This window comes from Bactrocera neohumeralis, unplaced genomic scaffold (genome assembly GCF_024586455.1).
Source record: "Bactrocera neohumeralis isolate Rockhampton unplaced genomic scaffold, APGP_CSIRO_Bneo_wtdbg2-racon-allhic-juicebox.fasta_v2 cluster09, whole genome shotgun sequence".
Classification (NCBI taxonomy): Eukaryota; Metazoa; Arthropoda; class Insecta; order Diptera; family Tephritidae; genus Bactrocera; species Bactrocera neohumeralis.
In genome coordinates this window covers 35,405,947-35,431,124 of record NW_026089622.1, presented here as the reverse complement: position 1 = coordinate 35,431,124, position 25,178 = coordinate 35,405,947, and the positions used below count along the sequence as shown (strand labels likewise).

At 36.5% G+C, this 25,178-nt stretch overlaps 2 protein-coding genes across 3 annotated transcripts in view; both read right to left on the bottom strand.

The window, feature by feature from the left end:
* LOC126764078 (craniofacial development protein 2-like) overlaps positions 1-25,178 on the bottom strand; it is a 379,198-nt gene that overhangs the window by 31,389 nt on the left and 322,631 nt on the right. The window lies entirely within an intron of this gene.
* On the bottom strand, positions 1,533-3,565 carry LOC126764092 (uncharacterized). Its single transcript, XM_050481877.1, has one exon. It carries the CDS (start codon positions 2,760-2,762, stop codon positions 1,662-1,664), a length of 1,101 nt encoding a protein of 366 aa, XP_050337834.1. The 5' UTR covers positions 2,763-3,565; the 3' UTR covers positions 1,533-1,661.

The window sequence follows — 25,178 nt, the reverse complement described above, 5'->3', positions numbered from 1 at the left end:
GGAGCTGAGTAATTCATTCCCATTTCACACATTTGCGGCATTAAACAATATATAGTATATCCAGTATTATCGTCCACTTAATTTTCATAAGATATTTTACCTATTGACCGATAGACATGGTATAAAGTCAATCGGTAGTTTGAAATTCTTATAGGGCTAGGCGTAGTATTGACCCGATTTTATCCATATGAGATATCATTACGAGAAAAAAATGTTTCATTAACATATTGACTAATATTTTATAAGGTACACAGGCAAACGTTTGTTTGAAAATCATTGTATTTGGTATACAGGAGCCAGGGGAATATTTTTAGTAAGAAGCATACTGTGCCATTAGAAAGATACTCCTGAATTGCATTATATACGTACTTTAAGAAAATGCATTAAAAAATATCGAGTTTTACAACCCACACAAGTGTATATAACCATTTAAGACAACAAAGATATATTGGCCGATATATGCGGCATAAAGCCAACCGGAAATTGAAAATTTATATAAGGTATAGGGGGTTAGGGAAAGTACTGCTTGATTCAACTAATTAATGCTGTCATCACAAAAATATTTTCTCCGAATTTCCATACTAATCTCACAAATTGACCCATATTATCTGATTCGATTCCGACTTTATACAAAACTGAATTTCTTATGTTGCAACGGCGACTAATATTGCGCAACTACATGTATTTTTTTATTTTCGCAATTTGTTTTAAATTAGTGCTTTTTACCATTTTATAGTTTTATTTTCCGCTTTAAGTGATCTGTAATAAAAATTAAAAAATTGGTCCCTTGTACAACAATTAAGTAGCGATAATGAAATTAATAAAAGGAACCTCTAAAACTAGCTATAAATTAGCTAATTACTTTTTGGGCAAGGAGAAATTAGACAAACGGAGCATTTTGTTCCGAAACTGTGAGGCGGATACTATGGCAAGAAAAACATGGTAAATTAGGTAGCTCGAGATTAAAGATTTTGATTTCTTGAATACGGTAATTTTTGGCGACAAGTCAATGCTCAATATTTTTGCGCAGATTATGTTTCACGGTAACCCAATAAGTGGATAGAAGTATATAAAACGATATACTCATCCACAATTCCGTCAACCTTCAGATCTGGATGACCAATTGTGTACATTTACTGAAACCGGTTATTGGAAAAAAGTATTTGTTAACACCGCATAAATTACTAACAACTGAAAAACTCATTTTTCGTAGATAGGTGGTCGAATCAAAGCCGAGTACATTACACGCCGTATTAAAGGCTAATTGATGCCACACTAAATATAACTTAATTACTTGCTTTCAGATATTTAAGAAGAATATAGATCTTTTCATAAAGTAAGTTGTGACATAAAGATGGTTTTTATTATGGTTTTTATACATCATTACGTAAGTGTATCTTGCATACACTTTTTAGTTTACAATATGCAGCATTTCAAATTGCACCTGTGAGTGGCTGTAAGTAAGTTTTATCACAGTTGCAAAACCAATAAGCATAATTAAAATCTTTACCCAAAATAAAAAACAATAATAATTTATATTAATTTAATTCAAATTGAATTCTATATTTTTTACAGCAGTGGTGAAGTGATTCAATCACAATTGTAGATAATTAAAAATATGTAATATTTAAAGTTTTTGATTAATCTTTTAATTGAAATATTTAGTGAATATTGAAGCATACCTTAAGGTCATTTCGCATCTGGTTTGTTGGAAAACCAAATGGTAAGCAATTTTTTTTAGATGCATTTACATTTTTCTTTTCACTTAATCGTATAATGTTTTCACTGCGTTGTATTCTTCTCGATTCCACCCTCCCGCGATTTATTTCTATGTCATAATATATTTGTAATTCTTTTAAAATATTAAATAATTTCTCGAAGTCGTTTTCCGGGAAACGTAAAAAATTGCACTTTATACTGTATTCTTTACAAATGAAACAATTAAACAAACGCTGCATTTTAAATTCTAGCTGTTGCATGAGGTATTTAACCGCAACTTTTGTAATTGAAAACACATTGTATACCGTTTGTAATCTTGTTTCGGTGGCACATTTATATATCTGTGTTGACCACTTTTGTAAAAATTCAAAATACTTATTAAAACACCAGTTATCAAGTAAAAAATGTTCATCACGTAAAATTTTTTGCTGTATATCAGCATAGTTTTCAAATGTTGTTCGAATGATATATAGAGCATTATTAATATATTCCATTCCCTCGTCAAGTATTTCGAAAAATACAACATTAAAAAACTCCATTTCAGCAAAATAATTTGTTAACTGCAACTTAACATGCGGTGCCAGCATTTGCTGACCGGTGGGTACTCTGCGGAGTTTCATTAAAAAAGTAACACTTTCATTTTTACTGATTTGCAAAAACATTTCCGATTTAAATGAGAATTCTTGTAAGTCGCGGGATGCTGTTCTGTAGAAATCCATGTGATCATTTAATTTCTGCCATTTCTGCTGCGACCGCTCAAAGCTTAACTTATTATCGAGTGTTTTTAATATTATTGAAGTTGTTAAGTTTTTTTGTAAATTTTCTAAAAAGTTGCGTAGCGTATTCTGCAACTTAATTTTGACAATTTCAGCATCTTGTCCAGATTTGTAAAATATATTCGAGATCTTTGTATCAAGGTTTTTATTATTATTTTCTGCTAAATATTCGCCTTTCTGCATTGTATAATAATTCGAGTTTTTGCATCTAGTTATTTGTGAAATTGCAATAATATAGGTGAATATTAAAATAAAGAAACTCTTCATTTTTAAAATATATCTCTTGTGTAAGCTAAGAAAATTTTAACGCAGCTGGTTTACGATATGCACCAAACATAATCTATAATATAAGTATATATGTATATAGTATGCTTATATTTAGTCCTCTATAATTAGAAACCATTTGTTATGAGTTGTGTATTCTTACGAGAAAGTTGTAGGTACTACATATGTTGAAATGCATATATATTAAATATACATCTCTATGTACAAATATGAATTTTCAGCTCACTTTTTTTTTATTAAAGATGTATACACCGGCGAAACACAGATATTTTAAATCGTTATTTTTATATATTTCGTGTTGAAAAATCTAAGTATAATCTGAGTTTAATTTTCTTAATGCTTCCACAACACTAAGAAATTTTCTGGTAACGCTGCGGTGCATATATGTACATATTTTCCAAGATAAAACCGACGAACAATTAAAACAGTGGATTTCGGATTGATAAAATATTTACTTTTTTCTTATTGAATTTTTGGCACGTTCATTAGTCTCGTTACTTGTTTATTCATCAATATTTTTTATTTTCATATTTAGCTTTTTAAACTTCCCAAGCCAAAATAAAATTGTGGTCATTAAGTGCGAACTGTTTGCATTTAACGTCTACTTTTGACCTTTTGCTTTGTATCGAAGGTGATTCAGTTTTTGTTCTTGTTATAATTTGTATAGCTTATGGTATGTACTATGAATGTAAACATATTTATGTCACATGCTGGCCTTAAGATGGATGCCGGAACTTGTGTCTTTAATTTGTATTTGTGACAGCTCTACTCTGGGATGTAGTAGAGTAGGTGCAATTGAAATTAATAGTAATAATAATTAAGGTTTTGTATTTAGCGTAATACTAGGACTTAAAAATTTCTATATCCAATATGGCGTCATAAGCAGCTTGTGCAGATGTGTCCAAACAGGTTCAGAGTTGCATTGAATTGGTGAAAGGAAGGATCTAGTGTAGTATATTATTAAACTGTTATCATCACAACTTAGAAAAGATAAGTATAGCGTCTCTTTGTTTGCTTAGTAGCAATCCGTGTTGAGCGTGTAACTTCTGAAAGTGTACTTAGATTTTTATCATCATTAATCGTTTAGTTCTGTCATTCTGTGTTATTTTTAGCAAATATGTCAGAATTTTAAGTAAATAAGACTTTTTATTTACTTTTTTTCAATGGCCTTTTTTTGACAGATCACGTGAGAATCGTGTCAAGTTGTAATGTTTTTTTTTGTTCGATTCGGGGCCGTTCGCAGTAACTCGCACTGACGTATGGACGACTTCGCGTATTTGGGATGAAGAGCAACCAGAATAGATTCAAGAGCTACAATTTCATCCAGAAAAAACAACGGTTTGGTATGGTTTGTGGGCTGGTGAAATCATCGCGCCATATGTCTTCAAAAATAATGTCGGTGAGAACGTAATCGTATATGGCGACTGTTATCGCGCCATAATAACCGACTATTTGATGCCTGAAATTGAAGCTCGCGATCTCGGTGACATTTGGCTGGATAATTTCACGTTTTGGGCTCGTCGATTGGGCATTAAATTGAAAGTTGTTGTTTTTTTTTAAGGAGAGAACTTCGAAATGAATAACTCTATACTTTCGTTAAAAATTTTTCTTATGTTGATTTATTATTCGTCCACACTTTTTATCTATTTATATATTTTATGTCCGAGTGCTTAGTAGGATGTACCTAAAAGCGGGTTCGCATGTACATACTTATAGATTGAAAGCTCTAGAGAATGAATATCAATTTCCTTTGTACGTAAGTATGCACGATTTGTGTGAGCGTATGGTCATAAACATATAATATCGTGATATATATATAGAGGTTGGGGTTCTATTACAAGTCATCAGCGGCCATGAGAAAGTGGTCACAAATTAAAACCTGACGATAAAAAAGCCAATTAAAAGTTATTATGAGACTCGGAGGGAATTACTGGCTTTGGTAAAGTGCATCAAAAATTTGCATAAGTACTCTTATGGCCAAGAATTTTACAAATAATACGAAAATGTCATTTGAGCCGAATATCCAGATGAAGGTTTACAAAATTCCTAATAAAGACGCTGAAACACATTGGGTAACGAGATATGGTGTTCCAGTAGAATAGAAATTTGACTCCGTTGGACTACCAATTCAATTGAACTTTAGGCGAACATTTAAAGAAATGGTAGACAACTATCAAAAATATAGGGAAAAATATTTCTTTGTTCCTGATGTCTTTTTTGACAGCGCAGTTTTCATTTCTATGAAAATTTCGAAGAGGCAACATATCCCATTTGCACATATGCAGACGGCATTCATCATTTCGGTAATATGAAAATTAGAAGAGCGAGTATTAAGACGGTTGTGTTATATTATAAAAATAAAGTTCATTTTCAAAATAACATTTTTTCAAAAAATTAATATTTAATTTAATATTGTTAATTTACAGAAAAATTATGCAATTTGGCTTGGGAATAAGCGAAATCTTAAATTTAATAAACTTATACTAGCAAAAATCAAAATATCATTGCTCATTTTAAATTTATTATTTTAATTGGTATATAAAATTTAAGCCACAATTATTATATAGTAGTCCAGAAATATGAATTCTTATTTTTCCCAGAAATACATTTGTAAACAAAAGGATCTTTATCCTGTTTTTTCCGCATAAAAGATTTAAGGTGTTCAAGAGCTCAAAACGTGCGCTACATCAGCTACCCACCCGACGGCATTTCGCAATGTGATAAAATAAATTTTTCAAGAGCTCAAAGCTGCGCTACATCAGCTCGAACCTACCTACCCTACGCCCACATACAGATTTGGCAATGGCAATATCAATAGATTTGACAGTTAGTAAGACATAGATTTTATCCTGTCGAGATGCCCCGTTAGAAACCAGATAGTTCATCTTAAACGGTTTGCACCACTTGGTACCGCAAAGATGTCTAATAGAAACGATCACATTTAGGTAGAGGCAGTAGGGACACGAATACCAGAACAAATCAAAATCGACGATAATTTCCCAAAATCAACCAGACAGCGGAATACACATACACAATTCTAATTAGAGTGTCGCTGAATATAATGTAAATTGTATTGTGTTTTGATAGATGTTTGCAAATTTGAATTTCTAAGATGTGAATACTTATATGGTATGCATGTAATTTGTTCTCCAGGATTCTTTATTTTTTGGATAACCAGTTTTTTCGTAATTTCAAAGTTAGTTTTTTTTAGAAATATTTTAATATTTAATAACATATTCAATGTCTGTATATGATTGTGCTTTTATATTTTCGCAATAAAGGAAATTTTTTGAATGTAATGTACCATATACGAGTATTTATAGTAATTTTAATTTGCGCACATATCATATGTTTTTTCGTTTTAAACAAGAAAAAACGTTAACTTCGGTTGCACCGAAGCTAAATACCCTTCACAGGTGCATTTCTTCGGAGATTACATTGTTGCTTTAGGAAATAATATATACCAAATTTCGTGAATATATCTTGTCAAATGTGAAAGTTGTCCATATAAGAACTTGATTCCGCTCGTTCAATTTGTATGGCAGCTATATGCTATAGTCAACCGATCTGAACATTTTCTTCGGAGATTACATTGTTGCTTTAGAAAATAATATATACCAAATTTCGTGAATATATCTTGTCAAATGTGTAAGTTTTCCATACAAGCATTTGATTCCGATCGTTCAGTTTGTATGGCAGCTATATGTTATAGTGGTCCGATATCGGCCGTTCCGACAAATGAGCAGCTTCTTGAAGAGAAAATGACGTTTGCAAAATTTCAAAACGATATCTTAAAAACTGAGGGACTAGTTCGTATATATACAGACAGACAGACGGACGGTCAGCTCGACATACTGATCATTTATATATATACTTTATAGGGTCTCCGACGATTCCTTCTGGGTGTTACAAACTTCGTGACAAACTTAGTATACCCTGTTCAGGGTATAATAATTTTTTTGGGTAGTGTGTGTTTGAAACAATGAAGCTAAAAATAAATAAGCATTAATAACGGGGTTTTCGGGACGATAAAAAAGTATACCGGCAGGGACAGCAAACGACGCCATATTTTTTCCTGCTCTATTGTCATTTCTCTTCAGTAAAGTTTGCCATTTCATAATGGAAAGATATTACCAAAACTGTTTACGGAAATTAGGAGTCAGCTCTTTAAGAGCGTTACGTCCAATTTATGGTCATCATAATCGTTGTGTCATATCAACAATTGAGCGTCTAGTGGCCCACATAGTGCAAATGTTCCCGTGCCAGTGAGACAAAGAAGTGCCCGTAGTGTCAAGAATATTGCTGCCGCTAGCGCATCATTTGAGGAGGCCCCAATCAGTTTCTCGCATGTCGTTCTCAAGCATTGGACATCTCTGTGACGCTGTTGTGGCCAATTTTGCGAAAAGATCTTGGCCTACATTCCTAAAAGATCAAATTGACGCAACAACTGAAGCCGCTTGACCACTAGAATCGTCGTATGTTCGTGAATTGGGCTGAGCAACAACTTAAAACTGAAACGAATTTTCATAGAAATCAATCCACACGTACTCTATGAGTCACCATTGCATCACGAAAAAATTACGGTTTGGTGCGGTTAATGGCCCGGCGGCGTCATTGGGTCGTACTTCCGTGATGATCAAGACCATACTGCGTATGGGAATCGCTACCGCTCAATAATAATCGAATATTTTGGGCCCGAATTGGATGATATGGACTTGGAATGTCACAATCGATTTATTGAAAACCAAGTTTGGTGAACGTGTTATCTCACGAAATAGCCCAGTCAATTGGACCCCTCGGTTGTGCGATTTGACGCCGTTAGACTATTTCCTGTGGGTCTATGGTCTATGCCAATAAAGCAGCAACGATTGATGACAAAATTGGGTCAGCGTCTGGCCTTTTGAAGGCATGCCCGTGGTGGCCATGCAAAAGAAATCGAGTTCCATACATAATGGCATCGAATCTACTTTCACAGGAATTAATAATTTAATTAATATCTTACCCCTTTTTCTTTTATTAAAAAAAACTTTTGTAGCGCTCTTATTGAAAAGCCCGTTATATCTATCTATATCTACAAAGAGGAAAGATCTTGACGGATTTCAAAAACTTTTCCCTTTGGAAAACTACACTCTCTCCGGTAAACCTAAATTATATTATATTTTCAGAAAAGTTAGGGACTTTTTTTGAAACGCGTGTTGAGTGCGCTGCACATACCATTGATTATAAAACAAAATAATGTACTACAACATTTTTATCATTCTAAGGAAGTTCAGGTTTTCTGTGAAGTATCTCAAAACCCCAAATCCATGAGCAAAGAAAAATCCATAAACATGCATCTTTTCATTAAATGACTGTCCTTTTCTTAGCCAAACACGTCTTAAGAGGTTGAAAAATACAAAAGTTGATTCATCAAAATTCTCTTAGACTGAGCAATGGTTTTTTCCTCAAAAAGGAGAACAATAGCTCTTTCATCACTTTAAGACATCATGCGATTCCTTCCTCTTTCTGCCTTGTCATGTACTTACGTTTCTAGTTTTTCCATAATGGTAAGCATTCTCTTCACAAATATTTTATTTCCATTTGGGACTTTTTGAATGCTTCGGTAGAAATGCTGCTTCGAGATGTGTGAACTTAATCTAAGCTCATTTGTCTTATTTTACGACACGAAAATGGGTCATTATTAAAAAGATCGAAAAAATTAACCGAATCATAAAGCGTTTGTTTCTAGCTAATGAACGAGCGGCTGGTCAGTTGTCTCGGAGCACCTAAAGGGTCAGGGCAAAGATTTTCCCACGACGTGTTTCTGTAACTTGTACAAGCCGAAAATGCAGCGTTCGTTAGAGGTACGCGATTAATTTATTTGTGAAACGCGGTAAATCTGTGACAGAAACGTTTGATAGGATCAAGCAGGCTTAACCAGATGTTACTTTAGCAAGAAGTGCTGTGTCTCGGTGGCACCAGGCTTTTTTGCAGGGCCGGGAATAGTTCGTTAATGAATGAGCAAATCCAAAGAGAAAACCTGGCTTATTGTTTTTTTGACATCAAAGGCATCGTCCACTATGAATTTGTTCCTCCTGGACGAGACAATCGCAAGACATCACAGCCGATTAAAAGCTGCACCTCGACCCCGACTCACACCGCCTTTCTTGTGAACAGTTACCTAACCGAGGCTGGCATCCCAACGCAGTCGCCCTACAGCCCAGAAGGGGGATTTTAAATCGACTCAGTCCTATTACTTTCCGGACAAGCCTTGTACGCGTCAGTGATCGCTGTTCATTACATGCGGTAATTTGCAAAACAATAAAAAGAGATTTCCGTGAACTGATCCCACTAAGGAAAAGCGTTACTTTTAAGCGCACTGTGTATGTGGATGTGCAGTGGGGAGCACCAATGAGTTAATGACTATAGTACAGTGAGTCGTTTTAGTTTTATTTCTTTATTTCTTAGAATTTGATATTTTAGTTTTTCTATTATTAACCATTTTGTATTTTGAGTTTACCGCATTTACTTGAAATTTTCAAAAAGTGAACATCGCAGATACATATGAATTCAGTGGAAAAACTATTTTGGAGAGAATTTATTGGTCTATATGAATCAATGCCGTGCCTGTGGAGAATTAAGAGTGCGGAATATTAACCAACCCTTAATCTAAACACGATTTTTTCTTTCATTTTTGAAGTGAAAACTTCTTATGGCGCGTTCAGCCATTCTCGCGACAGATGAGATTTTACACAGATATACTCCGCGTGTATTCTTATAATATATGTATGTATACTATACGCGCTCTTTGCATGGGTATTCGTTCGTGCTCTCTTGAGAGACGAGATTACGTACCTATGTGTATACTCAGACATAGAGAAGGCAGAGAACGTAAAGTATACTATATATACAACATATACGGAGGCTGCTATATATATTTCTGACCTAGGCAACACTAAGTGTTGCCAGGTGCAATCTGACATTTCCATTGGAAAGTTTGACATTTTTTAGCATAACATCACTCAGAACGTTTTGTCATTTAATCGTGAATTGTTTTATTTACAGGAAATTAAAAAATTCATCTCGGCCAAAAAATGGAATTAACTCGTGAACATTTTCGTACGATCATTTTTCACAACTTTCGACGTGGATTATCACGACAAGAGTGCATCGATGAACTAAAATCTTTGTATGGCTATGAAGCACCATCCTATAGCACAGTGAAAAACTGGTACAACGAATTCAATCGTGGCCAACGCTCGCTCAAAGACAAATTCCGTGAAGGCCGTCCAAAAACAGCCGTTGTGCCAGAAAACATCGATGCCGTACGTGAACTGATAATGCAAGACCGTCATGTAACACACCTTCAGATAGAGGCATGCCTATGCATTTCTCCCACCAGCATACATTCGATATTGCATGAACACCTGGCCGTAAAAAAGGTTTGTTCTCGTTGGATCCCGCACAATTTGACAATCGCTAAAAAAAAGGCTCGTGTGGATGGGTGTAAAGAAATGCTGAAAGAATACGATCGCGGTGCTTCAAAAGACGTTTATAAGATCGTCACAGGTGACGAATCATGGATCTATGCGTATGAGCCCGAAACAAAACAGCAATCGACCGTGTGGAACTTCCAAGACCAACCAAATCCAACGAAAGTTGTTCGTGGAAGAAGCACTTCGAAGCAAATGGTCGCCTGTTTCTTCGGCAAAACTGGTCATGGGGCGCCTGTTCCGTTTGAGCAACGTAGGACGGTCAATTATGAGTGGTACACCACCATTTGTTTGCCTGAAGTCTTCGGAGAAATTCGAAAAACGAACAGGAGAAGACGAATCATTGTGCACCATGACAATGCGAGCTCTCACACATCGGCTCAAACCAGCGCCTTTTTGACCGGCCAAAACGTCGAATTGATGGGTCATCCGCCGTACAGCCCTGACTTGGCACCCAAGTCGACTATTGTAAAATGAAAATGTGCTAAATGAACTTAAATGTGGTCATATAAACACTTCCATTCATTCCTTCCATTCCTTCAAAAAAATTAATGACCTTCATGAAATATGCACATTCGCATTATTTCGTTATCATTTCCATATTCGTAGCAATAGAATTTCTACATATGCATATTATTTCTTTGGCACATTTGTGTGTTTACGAAAGCAAATGCGAGTCACATGCATACATATGTACATACATTCATAATAACAAGTGTCGCACGCAACTTTCGGATCTCCGTTGTCGGTCAACAAATGGTCGAAACTGGCGTTTTGTCAAAGAGTCAAGTGCTGAACACATTGAGCGCGACAGACTGCAAGCGACATCTGTCAAATATTAAAATACACACGTTCTTTTTTTTTTTTGTTTTGTTTTTTTTTTTTTTTTAAGTAGGGGGAAGCATCAAAAGCCAGAGTGCGGAACTTTAATCCGCTAAACCTAACCTACTCCCAACTCCAGATTCTCCCACGGAACCACATGATTAAGTATTACTTCGTGGGAGTGATAAGACATTTAAGTCTCTTCTATTGCACGGACTGACGGACGCCTACTCTGGTCTATATGTCTTAGTTTTGTCATGATTGAGGCTGCCGCTTCGCTGACAGCTCTCCAGTTCTCAGTGGACTGACACATGAGTGTCGTCAAATTTTCCACCGTAAAACTACCACCGAGTGTAGTTTTAAGTTTTTCCCTTGCACTTATAAAGCGCGGGCAATAAAAGAAAACATGCTCAGAGTCTTCACAGCACTCTGAACACGACGGACAATTCGGACTAATGTCGTGCTGGAATCTGTATAGATAGCTTCTAAAGCATCCATGTCCACTTAATGCTTGGGTTAGTTGGAAATCCAGGTCCCCATGTCGTCTGTCGATCCAGGAATGGATATCCGGTATGAGTCTGTAGGTCCACCGTCCTTTGAGTGAGGTTTGCCACCGCTGCTGCCATATAGTTAAGCTTTTCACTCTCTCTCTTCTTTTGGCTTCTGTAGTTGGCTCTGATAATTTGTACACTCGCTCGTATTCGTCACCCTGGATGTCAATGGGCATCATACTGGCTATTACTTCAGCAGCATCGCTTGAAATTGTTCGGAAAGCACTGATAACTCTTAGTGCCGACAGCCTGTGCACTGTGTTTATTTGTCTGGCATATGCTTTGATGCCTAGCGCCTGGATCCATATTGGAGCCGCATATAATACAACCGATCTCATTACCTTTGCGAGTAGAAAACGCCGGCTGGAACGCACGCAGCCTTTATTTGCCATCATTCTTGATAAGGCGTTCAGCATTTTGTTCGCTTTACCTGCTGTGTATTCTAGGTGGTCCTTAAATTTGAGCCTTGAGTCTGCTATAACTCCCAAATATTTTAGGTGTGGCTGTGAATGAATCTGGCATTCCCCTATGGTGAGAGATATACTTTCCTCCACTTTTCTTGTGCTTATGAGCAAGACTTCAGTCTTTTGCTCCGCCAGTTCTAAACTCATTGAGGAGAACCATTGGCGCAGACCGTTTATGCACTCGTTGCATTTGCTCCGGAGGTCATCGAGGTGTTTAGCAACTGCTACCACAATAAGGTCGTCTGCGTATGCAACCAATTTAATATCTTTCGGTTGGTGTCTCCTTAGTACCCCATCATACATTATGTTCCATAAAAGGGGGCCTAGTACCGAGCCTTGCGGTACTCCACTCGAGATAGAGTAGCTCTTGGTGCCTTCATCTGTATCGAATAAAAGTCGCCTGTTTTCAAAATAACTTATGACAATTTCCATAAGATATTGAGGAGCGCGCATGTCATACAGAGCCTTGATTATGTTTGCCCACTTTGCTGAGTTGAAGGCATTCTTCACATCCAGGGTGATCAGCGCACAATATTTTTTTGTTCCGCCTTTCCATCGCTTTCCACTTACTGCGCATTTCGCGGTGTCAACGACATCGTATAGTGCGTCAATGGTGGACCTCTTTTTCATAAAGCCGTATTGTCTTTCTGATAATCCGCCGGCTTTCTGGATTACTAACTCCAAGCGGTTTCTTACTATGCTTTCATATACTTTGCCCATAGTGTCAAGCATGCACAGAGGTCGATATGATGAAGGTTCCTCAGGTGGCTTTTTTGGTTTAGGGAGTAAAACCAAACGCTGGGCTTTCCATGGGTCGGGAAATATTCCTTCTTTTAAACACGCATTATACATGTCTGCGAACAATTTTGGTTTCAAAGTCATGGCTTCCTTTAATGCTCTATTTGGTATGCCATCTAGTCCAGGCGCTTTGCTGCTTTTAATTTTTCTGGTTATGGCCAATATTTCCTCTTCACTAACTAGCAGTGGTGGCTCTACGACTTCGGTTCGTGGCTTAGCATAAGAAATAGTGTGGTGTTTTGGGAACAAGGTTTCCACGATATTTCTCATAACGGATGCGCTTTGGGGTTGTTGTGCCTTATTTTTAAATTTAGACATACAGATTTTGTATGCTGTTCCCCAGGGGTCTTCGTTTGCTTCCTCACAGAGTTTTTCAAAACACTTCTTTTTACTGCGGCCAATGGCTGATTTTAGAAGCTTCTTCTGACTTTTAAATATTTGTCTGAGACTGCTTTCATTTTCTTCCCGTTGATTTCGTTGTAGGCGGCGTCTAGCTGAATGGCAGAGCTTTCTAAGTCCAGCTATTTCTTCATTCCACCAATACGCTGGCTTCCGGTTGTTGTGGTGTACTGTCCTACGCATGGTTGCGTCGCATGCAGTGAACAGTTCTTTTCGCACTGAGGATACCAAGTGCATGGCGTCTTCGCCTTGTATATTTGCTGAGCTCCAGACCACCTCAAAAAGCTCGGCATCAAAATCGTTTTGTCTCCAGTTTTGTTTTTGGCATGTGCTCCTGCTGCGGCGTTCCGATCCTCCGGCATAAGAGACTTCAGCAATAATAGCCATGTGGTCACTATATGTAAATATGTCCGTCACCGCCTACTTAATGCGCCTGCTAAGAGCGTCGTTGGCAAACATGAGGTCGATTATAGAGCCTTTGTTTCCCTTTTGAAAAGTATTTTGCGTTCCGCTATTCAAGATCGTAAGATTCGTTTGGCCGAGGAATTCAAGTATCAGACGCCCACGATGGTTTGTGCGCCTACTACCCCAAGCGGTCGACCACGCATTGAAGCCACCTGCGATTATAATTGGTGATTTGCCTTTGGTTTCTAGAGCGAGTTCCAGGAGGAAGTCTTCAAAATCTTTAATTGAGGCACTGGGAGGAGCATAGCAGCTAACAAAGTATATGCCTCGTATATTTCCCCATGTGAAAAAATTGTGACCTCCGGAGCGAGACATAAATGGTTGTCCTTTACATGACCATATTGCGGCCTTGCCAGATATGTCTGTAGTCCAGGTGCTTTCCGAACGCTGAGAATATTGTTCGCTTAGTAAGGCGACATCAATGTTTTTTTCAAAAACTGTCTGTTTTAGTAGCTCTTGTGCTGCTGCGCAGTGATTTAAATTTAATTGTAGTATCCTCATTTCCCTAACGATTTCGCCATCTCGAGATATTTGGGGCACGTAGTACTCAAGGCTGAGTGTGCTCCTTTGCAAAGCATGCAGCTTGGATCGTTAATGCATGACTTCGCTACATGTCCACCGGCTCCACAACGTGTACACAGGGACGACCTGTCAACAGGGTTGAAACATTTATGCGCCATGTGTCCCAGATGGAAACACCTGAAGCAACGGTGAATAGTGGAGTATTCCCGGAGGCGACATACAGACCACCCGATCTTTATTTTGCCTACCTTGAGCGCAGTCTTGGCGTCCTGGGCGCGCAGGCATAAGACAGCTATTTGATTACCGCTTCTGGTCTTTCGCATACTCTTAACGTTTATTTTTCCCAGGTTTTCTATTCCACACTCTTTTTGCATGGCTTCGCAAATCTCTTCTGGAGAAGTTATTTCATCCAGATCCTTACAGATAATCATGACGTTATGGGTTTTGGGCTGTATCACAGCCATTTCACCGACCACTTCTTCTAAGGCACTTTGGAACGCATCGGCTCTCTTATCCGCTTGGTTTTTCAGCTCTAATAGCAGGTCTCCTTTCAACGTTTTCCTTATGTATGTGACGCTTGAGCCCAATTCCTCTAAGCCACTGTCACCTTTTATTTTCCGGAGAATATCCGCGTATGATACACCATCCTTTTTCGTAAGTATGATGGCGTCTGGCCTCGATCTAATTTTCTTTTCGAGTGGTCTTCGCTTTTTAACAACATCCACCCAAGCTTCGCCTGCACTGGGTCCAACCGTTGTATTGGCTTGCATCAATTTCGCTGCCTCGCTGTAGGTGGGCTGCTCCATTTTATTTGTATTTTTCGGCTTTTTATTGGGAGGTAGAAAGCCTATTGCCTCACGCATCCTTTTCGGGGTATTTACCTCCTTAGCCATTGGGGAAACCTGGGATGCTTTCCCTATCATTATCCTTTTGGGTAGGTTTCCGCCTTTCTCAGCCTTAGCATGTAGCGCCACTATGTTGCTTACTAGGTCGCGCATGGCCTGGTTTATGTGCCGTTGGCCAGCCATCATGTTCTCCAGTTCTTTTATTTTACTACCCAACTGGTTAAAGTTTTGGGTAGTTTCGCTACTTTGGATTTTTTCCGAGAGTTTGCCACCTTCAATTATGCGGTTGGCATTTTCGCATTCTCTTTTTGATCCAGCAGCGGCGGATAACTCACTTTTTCCATTAGGAGGCGTTCTCATAATTTTTGAGTTCCTCCTAAATGGATTCTCAGGGGTGCATCCACTACTGTTCTCAGAGGCCATCCCTCAATGAGAAAATAGTTGGAAGCTACTGAAAATAAGTATGTTCAGTCACTGCCCCTAAAACCTTGCTTATATGTATTTTTGTAGTGGCAATGCCAAAACAGAAGGGAATACGAAAAGGAGAAACAAAAAAGGATAACAGCTGAGTGATCAAAACAAAACGGCAATGCAAAAATATTAGCACGCGTTTTGTTAAGATTGCTGTTTTCAGAGGAAAAATAATATGTTTTCAACAAAATATACGCGGGTAAGTGCAAATAGATTTTTGTTAAAAAATGCAAATTGTACTTATCTTTACTGATAAGTATAGTGTCCGTTTGGATCCTTAAAGTTTCCGAAAGCCACAGGAAAGGGATCAACTATAATTGGTGTTAATACTGAAATCTTCAAAAAAATACCCCGGGACCGCACCAAAAACTCAACCACCTCACTTGAATTCACAATCACGTCTCCAGAAATACACACGTTCTTATAGACACAGTTATGTAGTTGTGCAGCTGCCTCAATAACTGTGTCCCTAAGAACGTGTGTATTCTAATATTTGACAGATGTCGTTTGCAGTCTGTCGCGCTCATTGTGTTCAGCACTTGTGTGATAGAAAATCCAAGCTGTGCCAAAAAAAATAAACGAATGGCCGCCGTTTGTCAACGCTTCCTTTGCCGCTGTATCAGCTTTGCCTACAAACGTGCGTAAATATATATATGTATGTATATGAGCATGAATACATATTGACGCAGATTTTTGCGAGTCACGGAAAAATATTTTAGAATGGATAAATATTATAAATCAACAACTGCGTTGTTGCCACTTTTCTCACTTCTTTCTGTGAAGAAGCATCATAAAGTTGTTCAATTTATGATTTTTAGCATTTGCCATCGTCGCGAAAAGACGCTTGTTGGCAAAGGCATGCTCGGGGAGATGTTATGGCGTCTGATTTTATGAATGAAGCGAGGTCGCTTGTGGAATTTGCGCTTGCGTTTATGAATGAAATCGTTTTTATTGTAAAATTTACTACATTTGTCCTTCGCCAATTTGGCTGCCATATTGGCTTGTGATGCTTCTGTTATTTGAGACAATTGTTTTTGTAGAACAATGTTTCAATTTTTTGTTGGTGACATATTCACATGTGTACGCATATGTATGTATGTTTGTATGCTTGTGCATTATTTGTTCGGAAGTGTATACAAATATATGTACATATAAGTATAAATGAATGTATATGAACATGCAGATCAATCCGTGCACATGTAATATATTGATAAGTGATAAAATCATGATTTGAATTTCTGAATGCGCACATGCGTATACATGCAATCATATGAGCAGATAATAAGATTAATGTGATAGACGATATATTTATATATTGTTGTGATAAATTTAATTTCTATTACTAAGAAACATAATACAAAAATATTTATTAGTATAGTATATTATGTAAAAATCAAATAAAATTATTAAATATGCAAGTCCAAATTGGCTATAAATATTACTATTCATGCATTCATACAAAATTCATCTCTCACTCATATCATAATTATGTATGTTTACATGCCAATATGGAAATGCCGCGACGGCAAACGCAAAAGTATACATACATACATTGCGATTGCCTGGTTCAAAGCAAAAATTGAAGCATGAAAATATCACAATGCTGTGGTTGGGAGTATCATCATGAGCATGCTTACATATAAGTACATATTTATGTCTTCATATTCTTGGGTATGTGAGACAGAGAGCACAATAAAAAATGTCTTTATGTTCTCTGTGTGAGAGGTGTGTTTTGTACGCATTTTTCGCTGTTAAAAGTGGAATATCAAAGAACTTACCAATGATCGCAATCTTAGCACAACAAAATACAAAACTACTATTGATGCAGTATTCACAAGATATGTATGTATATAAATAGATTTAAATCAAAATTGTTCATTTCGTACTTTAGTTACCATAGACCTATTGTTTCAGTTTTAGAATTTGATGAAAATCCTGATAATAATGATGAAAATGTTGATAATGATAGATGTAAGGGTTGTTGAAATTATGGATGAGAATTGATAAATTTTGTATTTAATATTTACTCATTTAAATAAAGCCACTTTCTTCGAATATAGTTTCTATATTATTATACTTCATGTCCATTCAAAAAGTGCCCACATTGCTTTGATAAACTTGATTTTTTATTTATGTACAATTTCTCATGTCGCGAGCGCACCTAAAAACGCTCACCCAAAAAAGGGCCCAACGCGCCATAAGTTCAAGTTTTCACTTCTGCCTGCACTCCCGGAGTGCAACCTCCGTCGGTTTTTTCGTTTTCTTTGCAAGACAATAGCGATAATAATTCCTGCACAAATTTTGGCTACGATCATAACGACCTTTTCCATATACAATATGTAAAATAATGAATATTGTAATAACATGCTGGTGTAGTGTATGTTTCAAGCTTGTTGACACCATAAGGCAGGGATGGGCACATTTTTAGCCCGCAAAGTTAGCAAAGTGCGCACGAGAGCTAGATGAGGGGAATATCAGTTTACGGAGGGAAGGGCATAAAATGTTGCGAAAAAAATCAATTACATTACTCCATAACTTTTTTGTAAAAATTAATTTTAGCTACAATTGGGAAAACTTTTCTCAAGTTGTGGGCTTTTATACGTACATACATATGCAAGACAGTTTTATATATCTGCATATACTTATAAAAAAAGATACTTGTGACCATATTCAAAGAATTGAGTTTTTTTTTTTATAATTGTTCTGTTAAATTTTAAAAATCTAAGTTGCCTCTGGAATGTATTAAAATAATAATACGCGCTATAGAGAGGGAACACATATTTTCAAAAATATAAGAAATCATCAAATAAAAATATATTTGCGCGGTATGGCATTATTGATTGAGAGTGGCTAAGCACACAAATAAAATACAAACGCTAATGGCAGAAACATCGTATTACGCTACGAGCGGCAAGCGTTTTGTTCTCGTTTTCATGCGAACAATGTTGTCATTACTCAATACGCATATGTAATTTTGCACACATCTAACTTTTCAATTATAATTTTTCATAATATAAAATATCAAAACTGAAATCAAACTAGTAAAACTAGTTAATATATTTATAAATAATAGCATTCGACTCTGAGTTAGTTTGAGAAAATTTCGAACATATTGAAGACATTTTTTATAATTACTACAGTATATCGAGATTGGCAACCCTGCGTTGTGAGAGAGCAATCAGCTGAGTAAAGCTCTAGGGGCAATGTAAACACACCCAACTATGATATTAGAGTTATTGCACTTAATTTTCACATATATTTGTTTTAGGCTATCATCGGGCATGTGGATGCACTCAGCATGGAAATATTTGTTTAATGCTATGAGGACACCACCACCGCGTTCGCTGATACTTGTTGAATTATTTCTGTCTTGCCTGAAAATGTTAAATGTGTCGTCTGGGTCGGGGAGGTAATCCCGTCATGAATAGCAGGATGAAGCCATGTCTCAGAAATACAGAAGGCATCGATGCTGCTAGTTGACGTTGCATTGATAAAATCACTGAGCTTGGTTCGAAGACCTCTTACGTTCTGGTAATGGACTTGCAGACTAGGTTGGGTTTCCCTTATCGATGATCGAGCGATAATTTTCATCTACTAATTTAGGAACACCATTGACATACTTTATTGTCTTAGTTGTATCACCATTCTTCGTTAAGGTATCTAACTGCGCCCGGAGGTTCTTGAGGTGGTTTAGCTGAGATGGAGTGAGATCAGATTTAAAGATCATTTTATTAGATCCAACAGCGGGTTCCAGCGGTTAAGATTTGAGTATTGCACGCGCTACAATTGGAGATGGAGTTTCAACGAGAAGTGGACGAGTGCTCCCGCGCGATGGGCGGCCCAAACGACGAATCTTAAACTGGTCCACGTTACCAGTCAAGTCCGGAGGCAGAACTGTGAGGATATTAGCTCTGTCCTCTTCAAGACGGTCTTTACCGTCTGCTTTCGTTGATTCAGTGACATTTAACAAGGCGACGTTCGATTCACGTCTCTTACGTTCAGCGAAGACGTCTTCTGCTGGAGCAGGAACATTAGAGAGGGTTTTGAGCTTACCTTCAATAGTTCTCAGTCTGCTTTCAAGCCCAGTACATTTGTCCGTATGCTTGTGCTTCTTGGTTAGGTTCGAGACATCCTTCCTAATATCAACAATATTCTTTTCGATGGAGGACTTAAAACTATTAAGTTTGCTGTCGAACGAGGCAGCAAGTTTAGAATATTGAGCATCAAACAGACTTTTTAGATTCAGGGTTGTCTTCGGCGACAACACAAACCTCTAATTTACATGGGTCACATTTCCATTGGAAGCCTTACAACTTGATATTATAGATATTATATATATATATAGTGAGCCCAGTGCATTTAGAATGAGTCCATAAACGATGGAATTGCATTTGCCACACATGTGCGTCGGCTGTGTGCTTCCTTTAGGAGGCATGTTGGGCATAAAAACTTGAATTTTCGGTAAAGATCAATTATAAAGTAGCACAACACCACAATAAATATCAATTATGTTGTGGTTATATATTTTTGGTTAAGCTGCTGCCTGCTCCATTTACTTAGTATACGGGTATTGTATCAATTATGTTGTGGTTATATATTTTTGGTTAAGCTGCTGCCTGCTCCATTTACTTAGTATACGGGTATTGTGGGTAGTTCTTTTCCATTCGCATGAACTTTTTAACAATCTCACTTCTTATCCTCTGCTCTAAGTTTTTGGTTGGCTGCATTTTTATTTTTAAATCCTATTAGACACAATACAAAACAAATATATATAGCTTTCAAAGTTTTTATAATGCTTTAAATTAATCACTTTTGATATATATTTTATTCTTTGTACAATTTTCTTTAATCTTTACAAAAATTGCGACTTTAAACACGTGTCATTCAAATCTTATGTATATGTACTATATAATAATTAATTATTGTATGTGTTTGATTAATTTTTTGTGTTTACAATTTATACCTTTTTATATTATATAGTATACTGTACATAGTTTTTAATTAACGTCAATTTTCTAAAATTCAACAATCATTTTCCTTTTTGGCTTGCCTTGTTTTCGGCGCCTTTTTTTGGAATTATTGGCTGTGTTTGTGGAAATTTTCACTTTTCGTATGTGTTTTTTCTGTTTACAATTAATACCTTTCTATATTATATACTTAATTATTTTTTTTTCGTGTTTCAAATGATGTCTTCTTTTAGTTCATTTTTAATTAGCGTTAATTTTCTAGAATTCAACAACCATTTTCCTTTTTGGCTTGCCTTGTTTTCGGTGCCTTTTTTTGGGTAATTGGTGTTGCTTGTAGAAATTTTTACTTTTCGATTGAGGAAAAATTTCTATAAATTCCTCTTGTTGCTTGTTAATAATTACCATCAATGCAGTTACTTGTGCTTGGAGTTGGGCCATCTTTGCTTCTTCCTAACTAATAATTAACTGTCCAATGTTTCAGGATTTACATTTCGTAAAGTTTGTTCGATTGGCTACTCTCCAATTAGGATGCCATTAGGATGGGCGAAGAAAGTTCAAATTTGTTTTCGATCAATACTTTGAAATTGTCGTCCGAAATTAGGAAAACTATTCTGGTAAACTTTAAGCGATTAATATTAATATTACGAGGTGATCTTTGATTTGAACAAATTCCTTCTTAATATGTCTATAATACCGGAGTAAAGTTGAAGTTGTTTTAAAGATACAGCAGTTGGAAGAACTTCTCAAAGCGAATTTTTCAAACTTTTCTCCATCGTAACTGAAAAATGGCTTTACCGAAAGACTTAAAACTTGTAGGGTACAATCAGTACATGCAAACGCATGGAATGATCTGTTCTTAATCAAGACTTCCAAAAATTTCGATTTTTGATTAGCAAAAAACGCAACTTTTTTTTAAATGTCTACCAAAAGTGCAATTTTTGGTATATTCATTCTAGTCGGTGGTGTTCAGAACGCTTTAACTCGTGTTCTACACAGCATTTTCGACTCAAAACTCATATTTATCGTGTCGAAATATATGATAATAAATGATAATAACCTTAAGGGGCTACACCAGTGTGACACTTTCAAAAAAAAGTTTTTCGATAGTTTATATATTCAAAAATTCTTGAATAGTTTTTGAATGGCAGCGTTCTAAACAGCGACCGCTCAGAGGTGCAAACATATATAAGTGAAACTTTAAACGCGTTTTTCTCGAAACGACATTTTTCAAAATTGCTGACATAACTCAACGAGAAATTGACCGATTGACTTCAAATTTAAACTGGGTATAGTTGAATACATTTGCTATACAATGGACTACAATCTTTTTGATTGGTTGAAAATTGTCAATTTGGCATTAAAAAATGATCATTTTTTTCGTAAAAAAACGATTTTTTTTTTAAATTAGGCCATTTTTTTATTTTAGATATTTTTCAAAGATCGTAGTTTATTGTATAGAAAATATATTTTTAATATAGCTAAAAATATACTTTATTACGTCCATAGAACGTCGAAACATTCAATCTAGTACTTTCTTTTAAAAAAATTTACGAAAATCGCCTAATTTTTCATGCGTCACACTGGTATAGCCCTTTAAAGCTCTATCAATCTATAGGTCAGTAAACTTCAGAATTACATTAACCTTCATTGAATGGTGGTATACGATTTAGTCACTAAAAATGTGTTTGAGCATAAATATTTGTGAATTATTAATATTGAAGCAATTCAATTTTATTTCGTGAAAAATTCAGCTAGAAAATACGTTGCAGTAATATCGCACAGTTATTTTAACAATACTATTGAGCTATGAGGTTTAATGACCACAACAACAGTACTATTTTGAATTATTTTATTAATTAATTTTGGCCTACTATTAATTTATGTCTGGTAAGCATTTTTTATGTAATAAAATTTTTCAAATTTTTCGTTTTTGTGTAGTTCTTTCTCATTGATTTTGATATTAATATTGGTTTACATAATTATTTTCTTTTGATTTCTTAACGAATTCAATTTTGACGATTGATTGATACATGTAATATCCTGCGATTTCACGTTTTATTATAATCTATATTTATAAAAGAAAGTTGTGTTAGTTACTTACACCATTTATATCTCAAGAATGGCTGAGGTAGCTTAGAACCAGGGTAAGGACATAGGATACCTTTTACCTCTTTATGCCAAAATTTAATACAACTCATAAATACAAAAATTATATTTCAAATCATAAGCATTTGTTCAAAATTCATGTTTGTAGGAATGATTTAAATATATGCGTTCAATTTTAAACAGATTCTTCATAAAAGATAATACAAGCTAAGTATTTGGAATAGTATAAAAGAACTGCAACCAAATACGTAGTGAAATAGATTGGCTCAGTAATCAGTCGTTGAGTATGTATTATACCACGTGCATCCCAAAAGACTGATGTCATAACCTTTCCAGCGGATTTTTTCGTCTTTCCACGCCTGAGAACCAGTTCATCATGTGCAGTCCACTAGAATGACAGTCGATTGGACTTCAGTGGGAAATGATGGAGCTATGTTTCTATTGTCAAACACCGACGCAAAAATTCGGTTTTATTACGATTAAAGAGCACTCAAACACTTCTCAGAATCAGTTATTCGTTGTTTTTGTTGGATTATGAACTTGCGAGGCACCCACTTTGCACAGAGCTCTCGCCTCTTTAAGCTTAGCAAATATCCTTTCATCGGTGGATTTCCCTGAGCCCAAATTCAACAGAATTTTCCCCCAAAAAGCAAAACTTTATTATCCATTTTTTTGTAAACTAACACAAGTTGCTTCACAAAAATTCTATATCTCCTTAACTATAATCTAACTAATAGAAATCATATATGTAGATGGTGGTTGTAGTATTATCTATGTATCAGCCACAGTGAAGCGTGGACGGATCCTCTGGTTCACATATATACTTATCTAACAATTAAAATATTATATTAACAACTATCAAGCCTCCCGTACGGCACGGTCGGTGTCAAATATATTTCTAATATAAAATGTCGTGTTTACAGACACGTTACATAAAGCATTCATTCTTACTGAATTATGAGAGTGTATTGTCACTTTCTCTTACAGGTTTAGATCTCCACATTCCTTCATTTTTCTCCAGACCAACATTCCTGGTGTATGTTTTACCACCAGCGGAAATCTGCGCAGCATGTCTTTCTCGCTTTACTACCTTATACGTGGTAGTATCAAATGTGGGTGTCAACCTATGGGAAAATATTACATTCTTTAAGAGTACTGTATCTCCAAGTTGGATGTCAACATCTCCCGCACTCCAGGCCTTGTCAGTCAACTGTTTTCCTTTATCTTTTTCTCGCATCTCCTTATCTTTCTCTTCTGAGTCTGCCATTTCCCCTACAAAGTCCTGAATGCAGGGAATTTTTTCTCTTATTACTCTGTTAAACATTAGTTCTTGTAGTTGTCGTTGTTTGCATGAGCTATCTTTAAACGATTCACTAGGGACCTGTTCATGTTTTCTACTTCGCCGTTAGCCTGAGGCCAGTATGGGAGCGTAGTCAAGAGCCGAATGCCGTTGGTATTGCATAAAGTTTTTAACTCAACCCTTATGAATTGCCTTCTATTGTCAGACGTTAGTGTCTCTGGAAATCCCAATCTTGAAAATATCTCTTCCATTTCATCAATAATGGTTTTAGATGTTATCGACTTAATCACTTTGAACTCCATATATCTGGAGTAGTATTCAATTAGTACCAATATATTATCCCCATTAGGTAAAGGACCCCAAATCTGTTGCTAAGAATTTCCAGGGTCCATTCGGGAAATAGTGCCTCTCCATCGGAACTGGTTTTGATGGCATTGACACTATAAGGCATTCTTGACAAGTCTTGATGTATTTTCAGCATCTTTGTCCACACAAGGCCACCAAACTTTGGAGTGTAACCTCCGTGCACATGCACCTCACCTCATGTGTGAGGCCCAGGATTATTTCTCGCAACTTTTGTGGGATTACTAATTTATTTCCCCGTAATAGTATATCACCAACTATAGACAGCTCCAAACGAAATGGATAACATGGGCTTGATATATTCATTTTCAACGAGTCCTGACTTAGACACGTCATTGCATCTTGTATCTCTTCGTCTAACATGGACATTTCGGTAATCTGTGATATGGAGAGCGACTTCGGTATCAAAGTGGACACTACTAGAAAAACATGCTACTCTCCGGCCCAATCAGCGTTGTTTTCTTGGGAAAGCCTTGATAGTGAATCCGCAATATCTTTCCCTGTTTTATATATCAATCGGAAACGATATGACTGTAACCTTAGCAACCATCTTTCTATCCTCGCTGGGGGTTGTGAGGTTGGCTTAAATATGATTTGTAGTGGCTTGTGATCGGTTATTACATCAAAGTGTAGCCCTGCCTAATAATAATAAAATTTTTCCACAGCCCATACCAAGGCCAGACTTTCTTTTTCGGTTTGTTAATATCTCTTTTCCACCGGTAAGAGACTCTTATTGGCAAATGAAATGATCCGCGAAGTATTTGCCTTATCAAATTGCACTAATGCGCCACCCTGGGATACCGAACTAGCATCTGCAATTAAACACGTTTTGTCCTTGTGGGTTAAAGTATGA

Bases quoted from the DNA above. Each gene is read 5' to 3' on its own strand.
- LOC126764092 (XM_050481877.1), bottom strand. From the start codon at position 2,762: ATGAAGAGTTTCTTTATTTTAATATTCACCTATATTATTGCAATTTCA.